The sequence below is a fragment of the Sinocyclocheilus anshuiensis genome, unplaced genomic scaffold (genome assembly GCF_001515605.1).
Source record: "Sinocyclocheilus anshuiensis isolate Anshui unplaced genomic scaffold, SAMN03320099.WGS_v1.1 scaffold702, whole genome shotgun sequence".
NCBI lineage: Eukaryota > Metazoa > Chordata > Actinopteri > Cypriniformes > Cyprinidae > Sinocyclocheilus > Sinocyclocheilus anshuiensis.
Genome location: NW_015548184.1, coordinates 732,557 through 753,451, shown reverse-complemented (window position 1 = coordinate 753,451; position 20,895 = coordinate 732,557). Strand labels below are relative to the sequence as shown.

The 20,895-nt window shown below is 36.9% G+C and overlaps 1 protein-coding gene and 1 pseudogene across 3 annotated transcripts; both read left to right on the top strand.

The window, feature by feature from the left end:
• The first annotated feature begins 706 nt into the window (after window positions 1–706).
• On the top strand, window positions 707–6,469 carry LOC107704833 (complement C1r-A subcomponent-like; annotated as a pseudogene).
• Window positions 6,470–7,549: 1,080 nt separating this feature from the next.
• On the top strand, window positions 7,550–17,498 carry LOC107704906 (gamma-aminobutyric acid type B receptor subunit 2-like). 3 transcript variants are annotated; one of them, XM_016507947.1, is made up of 19 exons: window positions 7,550–7,939; window positions 9,770–9,907; window positions 10,025–10,195; window positions 10,276–10,377; window positions 10,592–10,657; window positions 10,742–10,930; window positions 11,045–11,287; window positions 12,270–12,330; window positions 12,413–12,490; window positions 12,622–12,772; window positions 12,884–13,016; window positions 13,158–13,265; window positions 13,401–13,523; window positions 13,806–13,916; window positions 15,568–15,792; window positions 15,938–16,171; window positions 16,570–16,666; window positions 16,987–17,065; window positions 17,223–17,498. In XM_016507947.1, exons 1-19 carry the CDS (start codon window positions 7,679–7,681, stop codon window positions 17,377–17,379), a joined length of 2,727 nt encoding a protein of 908 aa, XP_016363433.1. In that variant the 5' UTR covers window positions 7,550–7,678; the 3' UTR covers window positions 17,380–17,498. The 3 variants fall into 3 exon arrangements, with proteins under 3 accessions (XP_016363433.1, XP_016363434.1, XP_016363435.1); XM_016507949.1 differs by having other exon boundaries at window positions 7,863–7,901; XM_016507948.1 differs by lacking the exon at window positions 13,806–13,916.
• The last annotated feature ends 3,397 nt before the right edge of the window (window positions 17,499–20,895 follow it).

The window sequence follows — 20,895 nt, the reverse complement described above, 5'->3', positions numbered from 1 at the left end:
ATTGTTAATTGTAATACACACCAATAAAGTTATTCACTGCTGTATCTGTTTGATGTATAGGCATCTGCTATTTCCATTAATAATTCAGAATTTTGAAACTTTTATATGAAGTTGTTTTATACTCACCAATTAAACCATTTTCACAAGTAAAGAATTTCAGTCTCTTATTTCCTATTTTATAAAAAAATGTTCTGGCAAGGCCTTTTTTGTCCAATTTTAGTAACATTAAACTAATTTAATAGGTAATCCAGCAGGTAAAGTGCTCATGGGCTGCCCAGCCTGCCATATCTCTCTTTTTTCATGCCTTGCAGTGGTGCCAGATTAGTGTTCCAGATTAGTATTCCTCTTCAGCCAAATCAAACAAACCTGACTTTTGTTGTGACTTTTAAAGGTTTTCTACCTCCGTTGCATCCCATGTCAAACAGCGGAGATTTGTAAATTGTGATTTATTACCTCAAAACTACTTTAGGAACTCCTTTGTATTTCACAAGAGTGAGAACATCTAATAATCTGTAAAGAAAAGATGCATGAAAATGATCTCTGTAGACTTTAACCCTTACTGTTTGAGTAAGCAGGTTGAAAACACATGGTTTACGGGAAAAGTAGTCACATATCTCCCTCTCTTTCTTTCTTCTGCCATAGCCAAAGCAAACAAGTTTACCTTTTTTGATGACTTTTAGACTCTTGTTCTCTTATATGCGATTGTTAACCACATGCACTTTACCACAAGAAAAATTAATGACTGCATTAACAGTTTAGTCAAACGGCTACTGACATCTGCATGTTTGTTATGGATAGAGTACATCTAATAATATGGTAAATTGTTTTTAGATTTTATCTTCAAATTTGCATATATTATAAAATAGATTTAAATTGTGTGATTCATTTAATAGCAGTCATTGGTGAATGTCAACGCTTTGCAACAATCTTATAATGTGTATTTAGTAAATTAACTCAATTATTCCAGCAAAACGATTGATTTTTATCTTTTTCTGTTTTCTACTGAAACACTGATTCAGCCTGCTGTGGGCATGTATGAATGTGTGCGAGTGTGAGCCGGCCATGTTTGGGGAGGTGTCTTCTCCACAGTACCCTCAACCCTATCCAGCAAATCTCCAGAAACAATGGGACCTGGAGGTGCCACAAGGCTACCAGCTCCAGCTGACATTCAATCACCTGGACATTGAGTCCTCTCCAGACTCTTACTACGATTCTGTCACTGTTAGTGATGCTTCATCTTAGAACTTGTATCATGTGGATGTCTTCATACACAATGCTCGAGTGCTGGGACCTCATTTGAGTTGCACAATCCATACCTCGTACTGTGTTTTGTTGGGGAATAAGGGCAAAAAAGTAAAACTTCATGCACTACATATAAATTAGGTTTGAAATGTCATTGTGACTACTATCATTTGGCTTTATAAGACATTTATTTAGCAAGGTCTATGTATTTTGTAATACATAAGCACGTGTGATTTTTTTTACGTGCAGGTTGTGTCTGATAAGAAGGTTCTGGGGAAGTTTTGTGGACGGAATTCCACAGACAGGTTTCACCCAGTTGACAAGCCCATCTTGGCTACTGGTAACCGTCTTCAGCTGGTTTTTCTAACGGATGACTCAAATCATGAGTCACACTTGGGATTCACTGCATTCTTCCAGGCTGTTGGTGAGTCATGTTTGAAGCATATTACAAACAAAACAGTGTTGTAGTATGTTTACTTCTCCTAATATTCTATAAGGATGTAAAACAGATCTCTTTTACACAGCAGTTCTAGAATTTGATTGGCTTTGAGTGGTGTTCCAAGAGTGTAGTGTATCACTCCACTTGCCTGTGTTTGTGCATTCCATACAGGCCTGTTTGTGTATTAAACGTGGGGATTTTCCAGTGATTGTAGCTGTTTTTCCATCAATTTTTGGGATACAAAAAACACTGAACAGAAATGCTAAGGCATGCAATTATGATCTTTTTTTTTTATCCTCTAAGAAGATATGCACAAAACTGAATAACCTGCAATCCCAAATATCACACATCTGAGGCGCTACCAGTTGCAGCAACTTCTACTTTCATTGTATATATTTTGTGCCAATTTCACAGGAAGCGACTGTTTTCTTCTTTTGGACACGTGAGATGGAAAATGTGCTTTATTCGCAATTGTTTGTTCAATCTTCCAATGTTCTATAAGTTAAATTCAATAAGACAAATTCCCAACTTTGGATGGAAACTGATACTATCTACGGTATACATCAATACACCATAGTTGGTGCAGGCAAGTGACTGTCTTTATAAGAGAGTCATTGAATCATTCGCTCAACCGTTTTATTTAAAAACACTGATTCCACTATGGTGTGTTGCTCTGTAACTCGGAATCAATTATTGGTTGGCTTGTTTGGAACTATTTTCATTGACGCAACAAAACTTGACACACTAACTGGTGTAAAATATTGTGTCTAAAATTGAAGCTGATAAATATTTATTTATTGTTTATTTAACTGTTGTATAAAAGCAATATACTGAATATTGGAACAACAGTACTGCTGATTGTGTCGTATGATGTTATTTAATTAAACACAATTAAATAATTCAGTGCTGTAGCAATACATCGTTTAATGCTCCTATACCTGTTCCCTTAGACATAGATGAGTATTCCTCTTCCAGTGTGGAAAATGGTCCACCATGTTCACAGATATGCCTCAACACCCTCGGCTCCTACCTGTGTTCCTGTTACCACGGTTACACGATACGGCCTGACCAACGCACCTGCGTCTGTGAGTGTGTTCATTAATAAAAACCCAGGCGCTGTGATCTTTATATTTCCTGCACACAGTTTATGTTGATTATAAATAAAAGCAATATAAAAATAAAAGCTAATTCAAAATATCAACAAAACGTTAGCAAAAACTACCATAGTATACTATCATAGTTTACATACAGGTGAAAATAATGATAACCAAGTGGTGTGTGTTTCCTCCCTGTGTTAGTGGAGTGTGGAGGTGGGGTGCACAGTGAATTAGAGGGGACCATCTCGAGTCCTAGTTTCCCAGAGACGTCCCCGCTTGATCTGGACTGCATCTACACCATCTCTGTGCAGCCAGGCTTTATGATTACTCTCAACTTCAGCCAGAACTTCCCCATAGAGCAGGTCTACAGTCAAGGAGAGTCCTGCCTCTTCCATTGGCTGCAAGTATGCTTTGCTGTAAATGTCTATCTACAGTGCCCTCCACTAATATTGGCACCCTTGGTAAATATGAGCAAAAGTGGCTGTGAAAATACATCTGCATTGTTTATCCTTTTGCTCTTTAATTAAAAAAAATCACAAAATTCTAACCTTTTGTTGAAGTAAAACAATTGAAAGTGTGGGAAACTCACATTATGAAATAAATGTTTTTCTCTAGTTCACGTTGGTCACAATTCTTGGCACCCAGTTATTGCAACATCCTTTTCCCATAACAGCTCCGAGTTTTCTCCTATAATGCCTGATGAGTTTGGAGAACACCTGACAAGAAAAAGATCAGAGAACATTCCTTCATACAGAATCATTCCATATCCTTCAGATTCCCAGCTCCATGTTGGTTCTTCTTCTCTTCAGTTCACCCCACTCATTTTCTACAGGGTTCAGGTCAGGGAACTGGGACGGCCATGGCAGAAACTTCATTTTGTGCTCAGTGACACATTTTTGTGCTGATTTTGATGTTTGTTTTGGATCATTGTCCTGGTGGAAGATCCAACCACGGCCCATTATAAGATTTCTAACAGAGGCAGTCAGGATTAGAATTTTTATCTGTTGGTATTTGCTAAAATCCATGATGCCATGTATCTGAACAAGATGTCCAGGACCTCCAGGCAGAAAATAGGCCCACAACATTAAAGATACAGCAGTATATTTAACTGTGAGCATGGGGTACTTTTTATGTGGAACAGGAAGTCATGGCTGGACAGTTTCATGCTCCTAGTCCCCTGGTGTGGTAACAAATCTAAATATGAATGGGAATATACTTCAGAGATATTTTACTCATACGAATTTCTAGGGGTGCCAATAATTGTGGCCAACATGCATTGGGGAAAAACAGTTATTTCATAATTTGAGTTCCCCCTAGGGTTGCAAAAAGTCCGAAATTTACTGGAAATTTTTCACCCCTTTGCAACCCTAGTTCCCCCCCACTTTCAGTCGTTTCCCTGTTGAAAAAAAAAACCATCATATGCTGGTTAGGTATGTTTTGAAGCATGGGTGCTGGTTTGAGCTGGTTTAAGCTGGTCCTTAGCTGGTCATGAGCTGAATTTTTAGCTGTTCATGTGCTGGTCCTAAGCTGGTTCTAAGAAACTAGCTCCTGCTCAGGACCAGCTTAGGACCAGTACATGACCAGCTTAAACCAGTTCAAACCAGCAGCCATTCTTCAAATAATACCTAACCAGCATATGCTGGATTTTTCAACAGGGTTTACTTCAATGAAAGGTTAGAATTTTGTGAACAGTAGATACCAGAACAGTAATATTATAAATCCTCAAATATCTGTGGTGCTAATCTTCATTAGTCCAATTTTCTTTTTTAAAGAGGTACAGTGTCCACATCCAGGCAGCATCGGCAATGGAATAGTCACTCCGAAATTTGCCCAGTACTTGTACAGAGACTACATTCATGTGCGCTGTAAGCCAGGATACAAGCTAATGATGGTGAGGTTTACAATAATGAAGATAGTAAAGCAAGAACCGTAAGGGGCCATTCACACAGAAAGTGCTTTTGTGGTTCAACATAACACACAGGGCAGCGTGGGGATAAAATGGTCTAAAGACAAATTTTTTAAAAGTTGAACTTTTTTAACTTGAACACATTTTTTGAACATTTTCTTGTGCGAGATGCTGCAAAAAACACAATATGTGAGTGCAACGGTTAAACACATCTATCCAAAATCAATGCAAAAATGCATTTTGTGTGAACGGCCTGAGTGCATTAGTGATTATACACAGGGCTTCCTTTAGAGAATATGGTGGTGACTTAATGAAGCATTTTCCTTTGCCTTCTTTAAGGGAGAGAAAGATATTTCAAGTTTTAAGTCCATATGTTAGCGTAATAGACAATGGCATTTGACACTGCTGGAGTGCAAGAGTGAGTAAATACATACACCTGATTTTGCATTTGGCTACATTGCATCCATTCATCATTTCATTCCTATGTATCATCCACATTACAGTTATTGACTGTGGAGCTCCAAAACTACTGCTGAATGGAGACTTTGAGCTTATCAGTGGAAAAAACAATGAATATCTTTCGGTCATATAGAGTATCACTGCAATGAGCCATACTACAGATTTAAAGATACTTCTAAAGGTCAGATATACGGAGCCCCTAAAGGGACATGGTGGTATGTTTTGCGAGAGAACGCAAAAGTTTTGCGCGAGAACGCAAAAAATCTGACAAATATTTTTTCCTCCCACCCCAAATTTTTTCACTCAATCTGATTTTTTTCCACCACCATGTCCCTTTAGGGGCTCCGTACAGATACCATACAAAACCCACCTTTATTCTTTGTGATTGATAAATCATGACCTCATTTCCTTGCTTTCTTTCTTTCTCTTGTGTAGTAATATACAAGTGTGCAGTAGACCGAAAATGGACAGAAGTCAACAACAATAATGTTATTCCTCTTTGTTATCCTGGTAATAACTGTGGCTTGTCAACAGACAGTACTATTGTTATTTAAGTTTATTTTACATTACACATATGTTCATATTTTTGTTTCCTTTTTACATTTTTTAGTGTATGGAATGAATACAGAGGTCTCTTATGGTGGCAGAGTATTTGGTGGGAAGCCAGCCAGATCAGGACAGATTCCCTGGCAGCTCTTTCATAAGCAACTTCACAGAGGTGGTGCATCTCTGATCAGTGATTACTGGGCTCGTACAGCTGGTAGACGGACTTGAAAACACCAACATGACTTGGCTTGGAGGAATAATCAATAGTCAGGACAAAAACCCAGTCATATGGAGGCCAAGAAGATTATAATTCACCCAAATTATCAGAGGGTTCCTGTGGGTGGTGATCAAAAAAACTTGAACAATGACATTGCACTAATTAAAATGTCTGCTAGAGTATCCACTCGGTCCAAACATCAGGCCAGTGTGTCTGCCAAACAAAACAGATGGACCTGTAATGGAGGGCATGATGGGTACAGTATCAGGCTTTGGAGGGTTTGAGAAGGGCTCAACAAGTGATATTTTACGTTATGGGCATATTCGGGAATATCCTTCTGAACAGAATGTTTTCGAGGATTATTTTGTCACTGATAACATGTTCTGTGCTGGAGATGAGGTTAAACTTGTTGACAGTTGTCAAGGTGACAGTGGGGGCCCTCTATTCTTCCCCATGTTGGCATTGTGTCATGGGGTCCTGCAAGATGTGGCCATGTTTCTAAAGGTTACTACAAAGTGCAGAATTACTTGGACTGGATTGAAGAAACAATGGCAAACAATTAACATCTGGTGCAACATGAGAGATTATTAATTAATTTCAAGTTGTATCTGAGATCAGTTTCAATTATGTGCATAATGGTAAGAAAGATTTAGATTAAAATAAGCCTATTTTGCCTGTTTGTCTTGTCCAATTTGTATAAATGTTTCAAAATTAAGCAAAGAGGATTATTTTATAACTTTATCTCCCTCTGCTGGGTTAAAAAATAAATGACTTGAGGTCTCAACTATGTAACTGGCTATGCAATCATCAATCATCATCAAAGCAAGTAATTCTTATTTACTATACATGTCAGATAAACTCTTTCTTATCCATATTGCATGTAATTAATATTTTCACACCACCACCTCCTGCAGCCTAATAAATGACAATAAAGTATACAATATGCAAATGTTGTTCCCTGTAAGACAATACAAATAAATAAATAGATAAATTAACCTCTCACTGACCATTTCTATTTATATATATATACTGCTCCGGGTATGTGTTCACAGTGTGTGTGTGTGTGTGTGTGTGCACTTGGATGGGTTAAATGCAGAGCACAAATTTCGAATACACACATCACACATCACTTCACTATGTATATATATTTGAGAAGAGTTTTTGCAAAAACAGATTTTCCTTTTTTTTTCCGTTTCCGTTTTTATTCATGTTCATAAATCATGTATTTTTATTGTGTTATCATGTTTTTATTGTGTTTTATTGTGTTAGTTAGCTGTATTTTTTTTTTAGTTATTATTATTTAATCAAAACAACCCAACTGCAGTTTGATTGATATTAATTGTAATGCAGGATATGATTTTTTAACATTTGTAAAAACGGAGTTACCTGTTTTTGCAAATGAACTCTTCGTATACAGATGGGTAACAAATGAATGTAATGTGTCTATATATTCATAGCGTTACTTTTCAGAATTTTGTAATAAGACCTTTTGTGTTTGCTGTGTTTAGATTATTGATTATTTTATCTATATGTGCTGCCTGTGTAGTGGCCAGATTTGTGTGATGTCATTTCCTCCTCTTTCTGAGGATTTAGTGTACAGCAGCAGATGTCCACAGTCAGTCCTTATCTCCTTATCCCTGTGGATGGTTGAGGGCTAGAGTTCTCCCAGGTGACAACAGATGAGGCTTTAGAAAATGCTTAAACACTCAGGGCCGCACACAGGGCAGCTTAAGTTTGTTTGACTGATGCTTACTTTTCAAGCACAGGCCTGAATGTTCTCTGGGAGGATGGAATACTTGTGGAACTTGTTGAATGTTCTCACTTTTTGGGAACTGACTCAGATGCCATCATGCTATTGTCTGGTGCGACATAAACTGCCAGTTTTATGGATTATGCCACTCAGTGGAGATCCAGGGAGGGGCAACATTACAGCAGAGGTGCTTCCTGCTGTTGCTCTAGCACTGCATCATTTGAGTGAGCAGCCGTCTCCTTTAGGTGACTACGAGCTTCAGTTTCATCTTATAGACTCGGAGGTAACAGACCTGCTGCTTTTCCTTATTTGATTGATGAAGCTAACAAAATCTCTCTTTTCTTCAATAACTGATATACTCCCAGATGTTAAATCGGATAGTTCACTCAACAATTAAAATTCTGTCATCATTTACTCACCCTCATGTCATTTCAAACCTGTATTACTTTCTATACAGCCTATACCATGTCATGTATTTAAATCGCAATAAATATTTAACAGAGATATTTTGAAAATGTTTCAGTGTTGTTTTGGTGTTTTTGTCTATACAATGAAAGTAAGTGGGTCTAAAACAACATTGCATGGACAATGCAATTTTTTGTTCTACAGAAGAAAGAAAGTCATAAATGTTTGGAATGACATTGAGAAGTAAATGATGAAAGTATTTTAATGTTTCAGTGAACTATCTCTTTAAATTCTCTCAGACAGCAAGCAGTTTTACTGTATCAGTACATTTGAAAAACAACACGTTATAGGGGTATATTTAATATATTCACTAATTATTCATTTCTGCTATATTAGAAGTTAGGTGTTTATAAATGAAAGAGCCCTAAACTACCAGTGTTGCTAACGCTAATGCTACTGTTTTAAACCCTAAAAGTCTCTGTATATTTTTTTCTTAAGAGAAGGCACAATGAAAAACACACACACACACACACACACACACACACACACACAAACAATCTACTAATCTGCCATGATCCTAGCCTACCAGATGACTGCAGTTGCATGTTGTACAATTGTCTCAGTTGTTTGAATTTTAGAAACGAAATGAAATATTTTACAAACCAAATATGACGGTTGTATTTTCTGCTGACTTTGCAAAATTTCCAACCTTATTCAATAATAGTGTTCTAATGGCATATATAAAAGGAGTTTGTCAAGTCAAGTCAAGTCAAGTCACCTTTGTTTATATAACGCTTTTAACAATACAGATTGTGTCAAAGCAACTTTACAGCAATAAATAGGAAAATAGTGTCAATAATGCAAAATGACAATTCCTGGTTCTAGTAAAATCTCTAGCTGCTGCATTTTGGACCAGCTGGAGTTTGTTTATTAAGCGTGCAGAACAACCACCCAATAAAGCATTACAATAATCTAACCTTGAGGTCATGAACGCATGAATTAACATTTCTGCATTTGACTTTGAGAGCATAGGTCCTAATTTAGATATATTTTTGAGATACGTGGCTTTCAAAGGAAAGATTGCTAGCAAATAGCACACCTAGGTTCCTAACTGATGATGAAGAACTGACAGAGCAGCCATCAAGTGTTAGACAGTGTTGTAGGTTATTACATGCGGAGGTTTTAGGTCTGATAATTAACACCTCTGTTTTTTCAGACTTTAGCAGTAAGAAATTATTCATAATCCAGTCTTTTATATCGACTATGCATTCTGTTAGTTTTTCAAATTGGTATGTTTCGCCGGGCCGCGAAGAAATATAGAGCTGAGTGTTATCAGCATAGCAGTGAAAGCTAACACAGTGTTTCCTGATGATATCTCCCAAGGGTAACATGTAAAGCGTGAAAAGTAACGGCCCTAGTACTGAGCCTTGAGGTACTCCATACTGCACTTGTGATCGATATGATACCTCTTCATTCACTGCTACAAATTGATGGCGGTCAGATAAGTACGATTTGAACCATGTTTTTTGATGAGAGGCTTAATAACAGCCGGTTTGAAGGTTTGTCTGTTAATGGAATAAATCATATTTGTAGTGTTGTTAAACATTTCGTACGTGGTAACCTTAATCACATGGTACCACATTTCCACAGATCAATCAGTACTGTGGTAAATCAAACCCCCTCCCCATTGCTCTCTTTCTGCTTTTAGTGTGATAACAGCAAAGCGCTCAAAGCATTTTTTGACACCATATTCAATGGCCCCAAACCTGTCATGATCTTTGGAGGGGTGTGTTCGTCAGTGACATCTATCCTAGCCCAGTCTCTGGAAGGTTGGAACCTTGTGCAGGTACTAATTTAATCAGATTATTATTGCCATTTCCATATTTGTATTGGTAAACACAAGGAATATCTTGAGAGACTTGGTGTTTTATTTGTTTTTGTCAAATATTGCTGTGTTTCTCAGCTGTCATTTGCAGTAACAGCACCTTCACTGGCCAACAAAAGAAGATTTCCAAACTTCTTCCGTACTGTGCCGTCAGGCATTGCAGTTAATGTGGCGCTGGTGAGGTTTCTCAGGCACTATGGATGGAGTAGAGTTGGTACACTGACTCAGCGTGAACAGAGGTTCACAGAGGTAATCCTAATTTGTGACATATGAATAAATATATGGGGCTTGATAGAATGTGAACTGAAAACTCACCTTCTCTCGAAAAGGTACAGAGAGATTTAAGCAGGCATCTGAAGGTGGCTAACATCCAGCTTGCAGAGGCCGAGAGCTTCTTTGAAGCCCCCTGTGATTGTGTGAAAAAATTGAAGGCACGTATATCAAGGGTCTGGTTTCCTCACACACATTATATAAATCAATAAAGAACTTTTCAAAACGTATTTATTCTAGAGTGCATCACTACAGAGTGGCATGAAAGCTGAAATAGGTTGTTTTTTTAATACACATCCACAGATCACAGTGCATAATGTTTATTTATCTGTAGACATTTATCGTCCTTGACACAAGTTTTTTTTTTTCTTACAGGACAATGATGTGAGAATAGTGATTGCTCATTTTGATGTGAGCTTAGCTGCTAAAGTCTTCTGCTGTGTAAGTATTATATTCAAGTTAGAATTTTAGCACTCCAGTTAGCACTACACCTTTATTCAAAATAAACATGCTTTTATGTAACAGGTGTATAATCTCAGCATGTATGGCCAAAAGTACCAGTGGATTCTACCAGGCTGGACCCAAGCCAGGTTGTGGACTAACACCGGCTCCACAAACTGCACAGTTGAAAACATACTGACTGCCATAGAGGGATCCATCAGTGCAGATATTGAGACTCTTAGCACCAGAAACATCAGAGGGATCTCTGGTAGGGTATGTTTGCTTTTGACTGCATCATCAACTTTTATTGTCATGAGCAAAGTGAGCATTGCTTTATAGGGATTGTTTTGTTTTGTTTGTTTTCATATCCATACTGATTCCACCCAGACACCTCAGGAGTACGAGAAGGAGTATGATGAAAGACGACAGCTGAAGCGTCTGGATGCAAATAAGTTTCATGGCTTTGCTTATGATGGTACTTGGGTAATTGCCAAAGTTTTAACTAGAGTCATGGAGACTGTGAGGTACAGAGAGAGATACAGCATCCATCGCAACTTTACTGTTACTGAGCAGGAAGTGGGACAAATGATTCTGGAGGCCATGGACAAGATCAACTTCTTTGGTGTGACAGTATGTACAAAGTTTCAGAATTCTGCTTGAGAAATAGTGGACAGATTAATTATGAGTAATAATGAAAACAAACACAATATGTATAAAATGTTATCTGTTTATCTATCTTTTAGACATTTCGGTCACACTTTATTTTAAGCTCCAATTCTTGCAATTAACAAACCATTAACTATGACTTTTGCCTCAAACTCCTAATTTGGGACTTACTAATAGTAAGTAAGGTAGTTGTTAAGTTTAGGTATTGGGTAGGATTAGGGATGTAGAATATGGTCATGCAGAATATGTGCTTTATAAGTACTAATAAACAGCCAATATGTTATTAATAGGCATTCTATTAAGCAACTAGTTAATAGTGAGAATTGGTCCCTATACTAAAGTGTTACCGACACTTCAAACATTACTTATAAACAGTACAAACATTAATTAGTAAATACTTTACATAGATATTTACTTACATATTTATTTATTTCTCTTACATATGTGACCCTGGACCACAAAACCAGTCATAAGGGTATTTTTTTTTTTATACATCAACTGAAAGCTGAATAAATAAGCTTTCTGTTGATGTATGGTTTGTTAGGATAGGACAATATTTGGCCCAGATACAACTATTTGAAAATTGGGAATCTGAGGGTGCAAAAAAATCAAAATATTGACAAAATCGCCTTTAAAGTTGTCCAAATGAAGTCCTTAGCAATGCATATTAATCAAAAATGACATTTTGATATATTTACGGTAGGAAATTTACAAAATATCTTCATGGAACATTATCTTATATCATTATCCTAATGATTTTTGGCATAAAAGAAAAATTTATAATTTTCACCCGTACAATGTATTGTTGGCTATTGCTACAAATATACCTGTGCTACTTAAGACTGGTTTTGTGGTCCAGGGTCACAATATTTATTTTTCCCAGTTCTTTTTACTTTTTTTAAATTTTACATTTTTTTATGTAATATTGCTAAAAATTGTTATGCAGGGTCACGTTATGTTCCAAAAAGGTGAAAGAATGGCCAATGTGAAGTTTGCTCAGTATCAAGGTACAGAACATTTTTTGAGGCTTCCTAGCTTTCTTTACAATGTCTTTTTATTATTATTGACAACAGTTTTTTTCCTCCATAGATGGAAGGGCTGTCGATATTGAAAAATATAGTGCCATTACAGATGAACTAGAGTTCATCAGTCTAATCAGATTTCAAAGTAAGTCTCTTAAAGAAAATATATCTGATATGTGTTTGTGCAGGCCTGATGAGAAATAAGTGCCAGTGTAGTGAAATTCTAGTGAAACACTCAGTATCTGTTATAAAAAAATATGCATTTGCCTTCTACAGGGGATAAACCCACAAAGGACCGAACCCATGTGTACCCTCACAGGAAACGCATCAGTATATTTCTCTACGGTATTGTGGCGTTTCTAACTTTCTTAGGAATTTTTACAGCTTGCAGTTTCCTGGTCTTCAGTGTGAAACACCGCAAACATTGGTAAGTTGTTTGTTTGGCTAATGAACTTGAATGTATAAGTCTTTCATTCAACAGTGCGTTTCTTTTAACTGTTTATACATCTGTGGTATTCTATTATTTTGTCATTCACAGGGCCATTAGCATGTCAAGACCTTTTATGAACTCTTTGATTATTCTTGGTGCTGTGTTGTCTTATTCCTCCATTTTCTTCATGGGACTAGATGGGTCTTATGTTTCTGATAGAGTATTTGAAGTTTCTTGCTCTGTAAGTACTTAAGCAGTCAGAATTTTGTTATTTGGACAGCACTTTTATCCAGACATAAAGCTTTATAACCAGATGATATTAATGTTGAGATCTGCTCTGGGATTATATGTATATGTATATGATATGTGGCATTATTCATAGGTACAAATCTCATGTCTATCTATTGGATGTACAGCAGCTTTTGGGGCCATGTTTGCAAAAACATGGACAATTCATTCATTCTTCAAAAACCACAGCACTGAAAAAAAGGTAAGAAAGATTCAGTATTTGTGCTTTCTGAAAAAGCTATATATTATGTGAAAATGATTCATTTCTATTATTAAGTGTTACAATGTGCCCTTCCTGTCTGTCGTTTTCTTTTCTTTTTTTTTGGACTTTCCCCAGGCCACAAAGGACTATGGGCCAGTTCTCCTGATTATTTTTATTTTGTTAATTGACCTGAGTTCAATAATTTGCCTGCAAATTTTGGATCCTTTGAGGAGAACAGTGAAGGAGTATCATATAGAGGTGAGTAACAAGAAAAAACACATTTCCCAGATCTTTAATGGAGCCAATAACACTAAAGTGTTTAATTTTAAGTATGTACCATACGGAGCCCAATATGTGATGCCAACTTTAAAATATATTAGTTTACAAATCATTCACTATGATAAATGTGTTTTGAGGGCAAGGAACCACACAAAAAAATATATATTTCTTTGGTAGTTTTTTAAAAGTATAGGCAGATTCATGCATTCCTAGTGAGCCTGGGTTGATTTTTGTGTCAGTCTTTTTCTCTTTTTGTTTTAGGCTGATCCTCACGGTCAAGATTTTTTTATTCAGCCCTTTACAGAGCGATGTGAGAACACATACATGGGTTTCTGGATGGCTGCATTCTATGTTTATAAGGGGATACTCCTGGTATGGGATTTGATTAAAAACATGTCAAACGTGGGTCAGTTACAGTGCATCTGGAAAGTATTCACAGCACTTCACTTTTTCCACATTTTGTTACGTTACAGCTTTATTCCAAAATGAATTAAATTCATTATTTTCCTCAAAATTCTACAAACAATACCCCATAATAACAATGTGAAAGAAGTTTTTATTGAAATCTTTGCAAATTTATTAAAAATAAAAACGAAAAAAATCACACGTACATAAGTATTCACAGCCTTTGCCATGACACTCAAAATTGAGCTCAGGTGCATCCTGTTTCCACTGATCATCCTTGAGATGTTTCTACAACTTGATTGGAGTCCACCTGTGGTAAATTCAGTTGATTGGACATGATTTGGAAAGGCACTTACCTATTTATTTAAGGTCCCACAGTTCAAACTAAGCCATGAAGTCCAAGGAATTGTCTGTAGACCGCTGAGACCGGATTGTATCGAGGCACAGATCTGGAAAAGGGTACAGAAAAAATTCTGTAGCTTTGAAGGTTCACAGAAGCATGTAGTCTCTGTTACCCTTAATGGAAAAAGTTTGAAATAACCAGGACTCTTCCTAGAGCTGGCCTCCTGGCCAAAGTGAGCAACTGATGGAGAAGGGCCTTGTCTAGACTGGTGACCAGGATCCTGATGGTCACTTTAGTTGAGCTACATGATCATATGTGGAGATAGAAGCCTACAGAAGGACAAACATCACTGCAACACTCCACCGATCTGGGCTTTATGGCGGTGTGGCCAAACTCAATCCTCTCCTCAGTGAAGACGCATGAAAACACACTTGGAACTTGCAAAAAAGTACCTAAAGGTCCCGCAGACTGTGAGAAACCATATTATCTGGTCTGATGAACCTCAATTCTAAGCATCATGTTTGAAAGAAACCAGCTCTGCTCAACAACTCCTCACCTGCAGAGTACCATCCCAAAAGTAAAGTGTGCTGGTAGCAGCCTCATGCTGTGGGGCTGTTTTTCAGAGACTCGTCAGAGTAGAAGAAAAGCTCAGTGCCCCAAAATATTGAGATAGCCGTAATGAAAACCCAGTCCAGAGAATTCAGAACCTCAGACTGGGCAGAAGATTCACCTTCCAATAGGACAATGACCCTAAGCACACAGCAAGAGTGGCTTGCAGACAACTCTGTGAATGTACTTGAGTGGCCCAGCAAGAGCCTGAGCTTGAACCCAATCAAATATTTCTGGAGAAACCTGAAAATGTGCTTCTGCCCCATCCAGCCTGACAGAGCTTGAGAGGTGAAGAGGTAAGGAGCTTGTTGCATCATACCCCAAAAGATTTGAGGCTGTAATTGGTCCAAAGGTGCTTCAACAAAGTAATGAGCAAAGGCTGAATACTTATGTACGTGATTTTTTTTTTTTTAATATATTATATATATTTTTTTGTTATAAATTTGCAAAGATGTCAAAAACTTCTTTCACATTGTCATTATGGGGTATTGTTTGTAGAATTGAGGAAAATAATTAATTCAATTTATTATGGAATAAGGATGTAACATAACAAAATGTGGAAAAAGTGAAGCGCTGTGAATAATTTCCAGATGCACTGTATATAGCAATAATGAAAGAGATGGCAAATGGACAATGTATTTGCACATGTCCTTTTCTCCTATCCAGCTGAGCACCTGTTTCCTGGCCTGGACCACATGCCACATGAACATCCCTGCCATAAATGATAGCAGGAGTATCCGATACAGTGTGTTTGTGTCAGCCCCAGTGATTCTGATTGGTACATGTGCATCCATGCTGTGGCAGGATCAGCCAAATGTGCAGTTCTGCATTGTGACCCTTGTGATCATCACATGCTGCTGTAGCACTCTTTGTATGGTGTTTATTCCAAAGGTATGATGTGCATGTTAACTGAAATGCTATTCAGACGTGTAGAGTTCTTAAGAAATTGTTTATATTTGTATATCATTTGTATTCTACTTCTATCTATTCTCATTTGTTTACATTTTTATTCAAATACATTTATATAATCCTGCAGATTATTATAATAAGGATGGGTCCTGATCCTGCATTCTTGTCAAGGAGGTTCCACCTCACACAGTGGTGTAGTGAATTAGAAAAGGAGACTGGACAAGACAATGACAAGAGGAGCGTCATGGAGCAGAACAACCCAGGAGCATCTGGCTATGTGACTGACATGAGACAAAACATCTTGTCTAGTCTGGACATTCTACTGTCAGCAAACCTAAACCTCAAACGGCACATTAAAGAAGTGAGAAGCTTTTTGCATGTACATTCATTTACTTCGTAGATACTTGCTTTATAACCGTCAGATTTGAAAATTCTAAATCTGTGAGCATTCAGTGTCAATCCAACCAAATCCACACTCAAACTTGAGGTGAAACCAGATAAACAATGAGCATTATTCAAAGTTAGACTTTAAAGTGCATGAGTATTGGGTTACTGCTGTATTTATATTGACAAACATAATATGGAAGGGGGACATCTGGTGGTTACAGTAACAAATTTCCTTCAAATAGCAATAACACAATCAAGAAGGATGTCACACCCAGGAAGTACAACAATGTGAATCAGTACGTGAGGGATTGATAAAGTGCCTTTAAAATCTTTTTTTTTTTTTTTTTTTTCCATTATTGTGATTTCCTTCAGCTGGATTCCGAGCTGGAGGATTTGACCAGACAACTGAATGAACTGAGCCCTCACGTTATGGAGAATGTCGTCATCAGAAGTTTTGTGCACCAAGCAGGTAGAAAAATGCTTGTGAGCACCTTTGTGTAAATGCAGCAAACACCGTATTTAAGGATTGATGGTTTAAGGCACTAAATGCAGAACACTTCCCATGGCAAATCCCATGTTTTGTCAATGCCTACAAACCAGCATTTGGTCACATACTTGAAAATGAAACATTTAGTTTAATATTTTGTTAGACCTCCAGAGATTGATCGCATGGTATCACTTTGGTTCTACTTTGTACTGTATTCATTCAATTATTTATCAAATGTGAATTCCGAGGGATTTAGCTTCATTAAGACGTTGTTTTGACTGGTTTTCTTTTTGTCTTTTCAGTCAAGGAGAAATGTCTGACTCTCCCTGAAAGCTCCAACTGTAACAGGAATCTGCTGGAGGACGTTAACTCCCCTGAACTGTGCGTTTCATATATCGTTATCAATCCTTTAACAGTGAGCAGGAATTTGAACATGTGCAATCATCTCCAGTTTCCTTAGTTTGCTTTGAAAAGAGTTTTCTAAAAATTCCAGATTGCTTCATTTACTGGATCGTTTTTTTTTTTTTTTTCCCCACAGGATTCAGCGCAGGCTGTCTCTGCAGTTACCCATTCTGCATCATGCTTATCTGCCCTCCATTGGAGGAGTGGACTCCAGTCCTCTGAATAGCCCTTTTGAAAGCCGTCAACATATGCCGATGCCCAGGACATATGGTGTGCTGGTGACAGGATTGTGATTTACTGTATAAGAGAGCTTATATAAGCTTATATAATATTTCAAAATGACTTGTATATTGTGTATATATGTAGTATATCTGGTAATTGTAACGGAACTCACAATTAATTGAAATTTAAAAAGGGGAATATTTTAAAGTTTAAAAATAAAGCTGCTTCTAAATGACCTGATTATATTTTGAGAACAGAACAGACATGCTTATTTTGAGGCTCAAAAGGTAGAAAAAAATATTATTTCACTTGATTGCTCACCTGAGAAGAGATGATGCCAACCCCTCAGAGGACCTCAGATGATGCCAACCCTGAAACAACTTACAGACCTACCAAATTTTGCTATAAGTTTGATTGCATCATATAATAATTGCTGTTAATAGTGTTCATCGTCTGTTTGATTACGTCTTTAATTGATTTTTCCGTACATTTCTGCCATATGTACATTAACTGACAGTCACCACTGATAAGCTACCACTAAATATTGTAGAAACTTAATTTGCTGTAAAGTTGCTTTGCAATGATTTGTATCGTGAAAAGCGCTGTACAAATAAATTGAATAAAATTGAATTGAATTGCTGTTAAGGGAGTTGCCATAGTTTCTAAATCAAAAGTTTCAAAAACTTTTCCAGCTTAATTGAGCAATGGAGCAATGTTTTGAAAAAGTATGAAACCTCAGCTCTTCTCATGTATATTTCTAAAACACTGGGGAAACCTTTAAGGGTGTTTACAAACTTCGAAGTCAGTATACAATCCAAAAGCATAAAATAAGTCATCTTATTGTACCATGTTAAATAACACAGTGCACTGAATGACAGGATGTGGTTTCTCGCTGTTCATTATGTCAAGACATCTGAGAAACAAATGCACTTAGTGGTACAGCTGGATGAGAATGTGCGTCAAACGTTGTTGTTTCCCCTTTTTTGTGATGGTTGTAACATGTTTGTGAACAATAAGTGGTGTTTTGCAAGATCTCCATCCTCCATTAATGAAGATCTTTCATGAGTGATCAGTAACCTTCGACCAGAATCCTACATGTCCACTTGTTAAACTTCAGGTTCTTCGGTTCCTGCAGCTTGGTGGCAACACTTTATACATCAAGTAGGGGCACAGAGCTCAGACCCAGCATGGCAAAAGCCACTATCTGAAGTGAAAATGTGTGTCATACCATTTAAAGCATTTGACAAAAATCTTTGGTACTATTAATGTTATGAATCTCTTCATTCACATCAAATTAAATAATTTCAAAAGCCAAAAAATTTCATTTGCTTTTCAGTGATGTTGTCAGTAATTATCAAAGGCTGACACCATGTTGTTGAAGTAGTAATATCAGTGTGAACTATCAGTCCTTCCCAGGAGGTTCTTGCACAGGCAAAGTATTGTCCATCAAAGAACAGAAGCATTATCCAAACAACAGCTGGAGCGATGCAAGTTACAGTGGAGGGCAGACACTTTGCATTGCATTGTCATAAAACTTTGACAATGCAACATGAGTGCACTGGAGAACAGAGCAGGAACCAAAAAAAAAATGCTGCAAATAAAAACAAGTTCATCTCTGGATGACAAGGACATGATGCAAAGTTCATCTTCATGAGTCTCTCAAGTCCCACCATTAAAAAGTCGATAAATGCATTTGAATAAAACCCATTCCTTGCTCATTGTCTGTGTTATTAAGGTCAAGATGTACAGACTAAACTGCTGACTTTTGTGTGATGCAAGTGAAATTCATATGTCTCTGAGAAAATCTGACTTTCTGAATGTTTCAAAAGACTGTATAGTAGTCACTTGGATGGCACTATAAATGAGTGGCATAATACTACAATTTGAGTGACTAACGACTCGCTAGAACATGTAATATGCTAAGAAAGATATATAGAACACGTAACATGCTATGTGTTACATATAAGGCCCTAGCTGTTAAAAACATGAAATATTTATTCTATTGATTGATGTAAGTTTGTTCATTTGTCTGCAAGATCCTTGGTGTCTTGGAGTACATTTTCAGGAATCTAATGAAGCAGTCAATGGTTTTATGGAAGTTATGGCTTTTTAAAAGCCTTTTAACCATAAGATTTAGATTTTTATCAACTGATAATCAACTGATTATGAATTATGAAGAGTCAAATCAAAATAAAAATTATGTCGTTACTTATTAACTTATTAACTTATCTTGATGCCATTCTAAACTTGCTATTCTAAAGTCTGTACTAGGGTGAGAAAATTATGTCAGAATTTTTACAATCCCATTTAAGTGATCACAAAGCCGGATCAGATGCTTCCTATAATTTTCTTGTTTTAAAACAGTTATTTACTCATTAATAATCCAGAACAGATTCTTGGATTTCATCCCTGAGAAAACTGTAGGATGTAGTCTGGGGTTATGCATTTTGCTTTAAATTTGAGAAGTCACTGGTTCAAGAAGCTCCCTAGTAATGTTTTTTTCTAACATCAAACTATCACTCAGCAACGTGTTTGTTTTTTATTTTGCCATTTCATTGAAAGATAATTTAATGATTTAATATCTGACTATAATTTAAAGTGGAAGTAATTCAAAAACAGAAATTAAATATGACCTTGTTGTAAATGGCAGGAAGTGGTTTGTAACTCTATATGACAGTTGCTAAAGGAAAAAACATGCAATATGACATAGTTTCATTCGAAAATTGTAAAATATGGTTTGAGTCCAGAAGTGAGTTACACAAAGTTGATTATTTCTGTTGCAAAAAGACTCATTTCAGTAATGTTACAGTATGTAAAAATAAATATAAAAATTCAAATCTTTCTTACATTTATTCATATCATATTTAAAACATATGAAGACATATGAACACTAGGTTTTGAATCATGAAAACATGTCTTACTATAAAAATGAAGTCAGCGCTGTTAAAAGTCATCTTTACTGTGATCCACAATTGTAGAAGCACTGTCAGGAGGGGGTGAAGGGCTCAAATCCACCATTTCTATTTGTTCATTTTCTTCAAGTTCTTGGGCTCTTGTTGGTGTGTATTGCCATCTCCTAATTCCCATCCAAATCAGAGGCAGTGATATCAGGAGCAGTATGCACAGTCCCACTAGCTGAAGAAGTACATTCACGTTTAAGAGGAGTACATGAAAACTTGGACAGGGGGAAATTATAAACGAAATATTTAGGAACACACTCAACATAATTGTAAAGCAACTTGATTTCATAATCATGCTCACCTGAGAATTATTTCGATAGCTAAAAAATGCCATTTGCTTTTCTGTGGTGTTGTCAGGTGTGACTAAAGGCTGACACCACGTTGTTGAAGCAGATATATCCGTGTGAACCGTCAGTCCTTCCCATGAAGTCTTTGCGCAGGCAAAGTATTGTCCATCAAAGAATAGCAGCATGATCCAGAGAATGGCCGGAGTGAGACAAACTAAAGCACAGTGCAAACAGCTTGAATAATTGCTGATTTGTGAGCTTTGGATATAAAACAAAAGTGCAAAAGAGAACAGAGCTGGAACTACAAAATATGCCGTTGAAAACAGCAAATTCAGCTTTG

Excerpts from the sequence above, each read along its gene's own strand:
- LOC107704906 (XM_016507947.1), top strand. The coding sequence starts at position 7,679 with ATGTTCTCTGGGAGGATGGAATACTTGTGGAACTTGTTGAATGTTCTC. Across the intron at positions 15,793-15,937 it reads GTATGGTGTTTATTCCAAAG|ATTATTATAATAAGGATGGG; the intron begins GTATGATGTGCA and ends ATAATCCTGCAG. Across the intron at positions 17,066-17,222 it reads GACGTTAACTCCCCTGAACT|GATTCAGCGCAGGCTGTCTC; the intron begins GTGCGTTTCATA and ends TTTTCCCCACAG.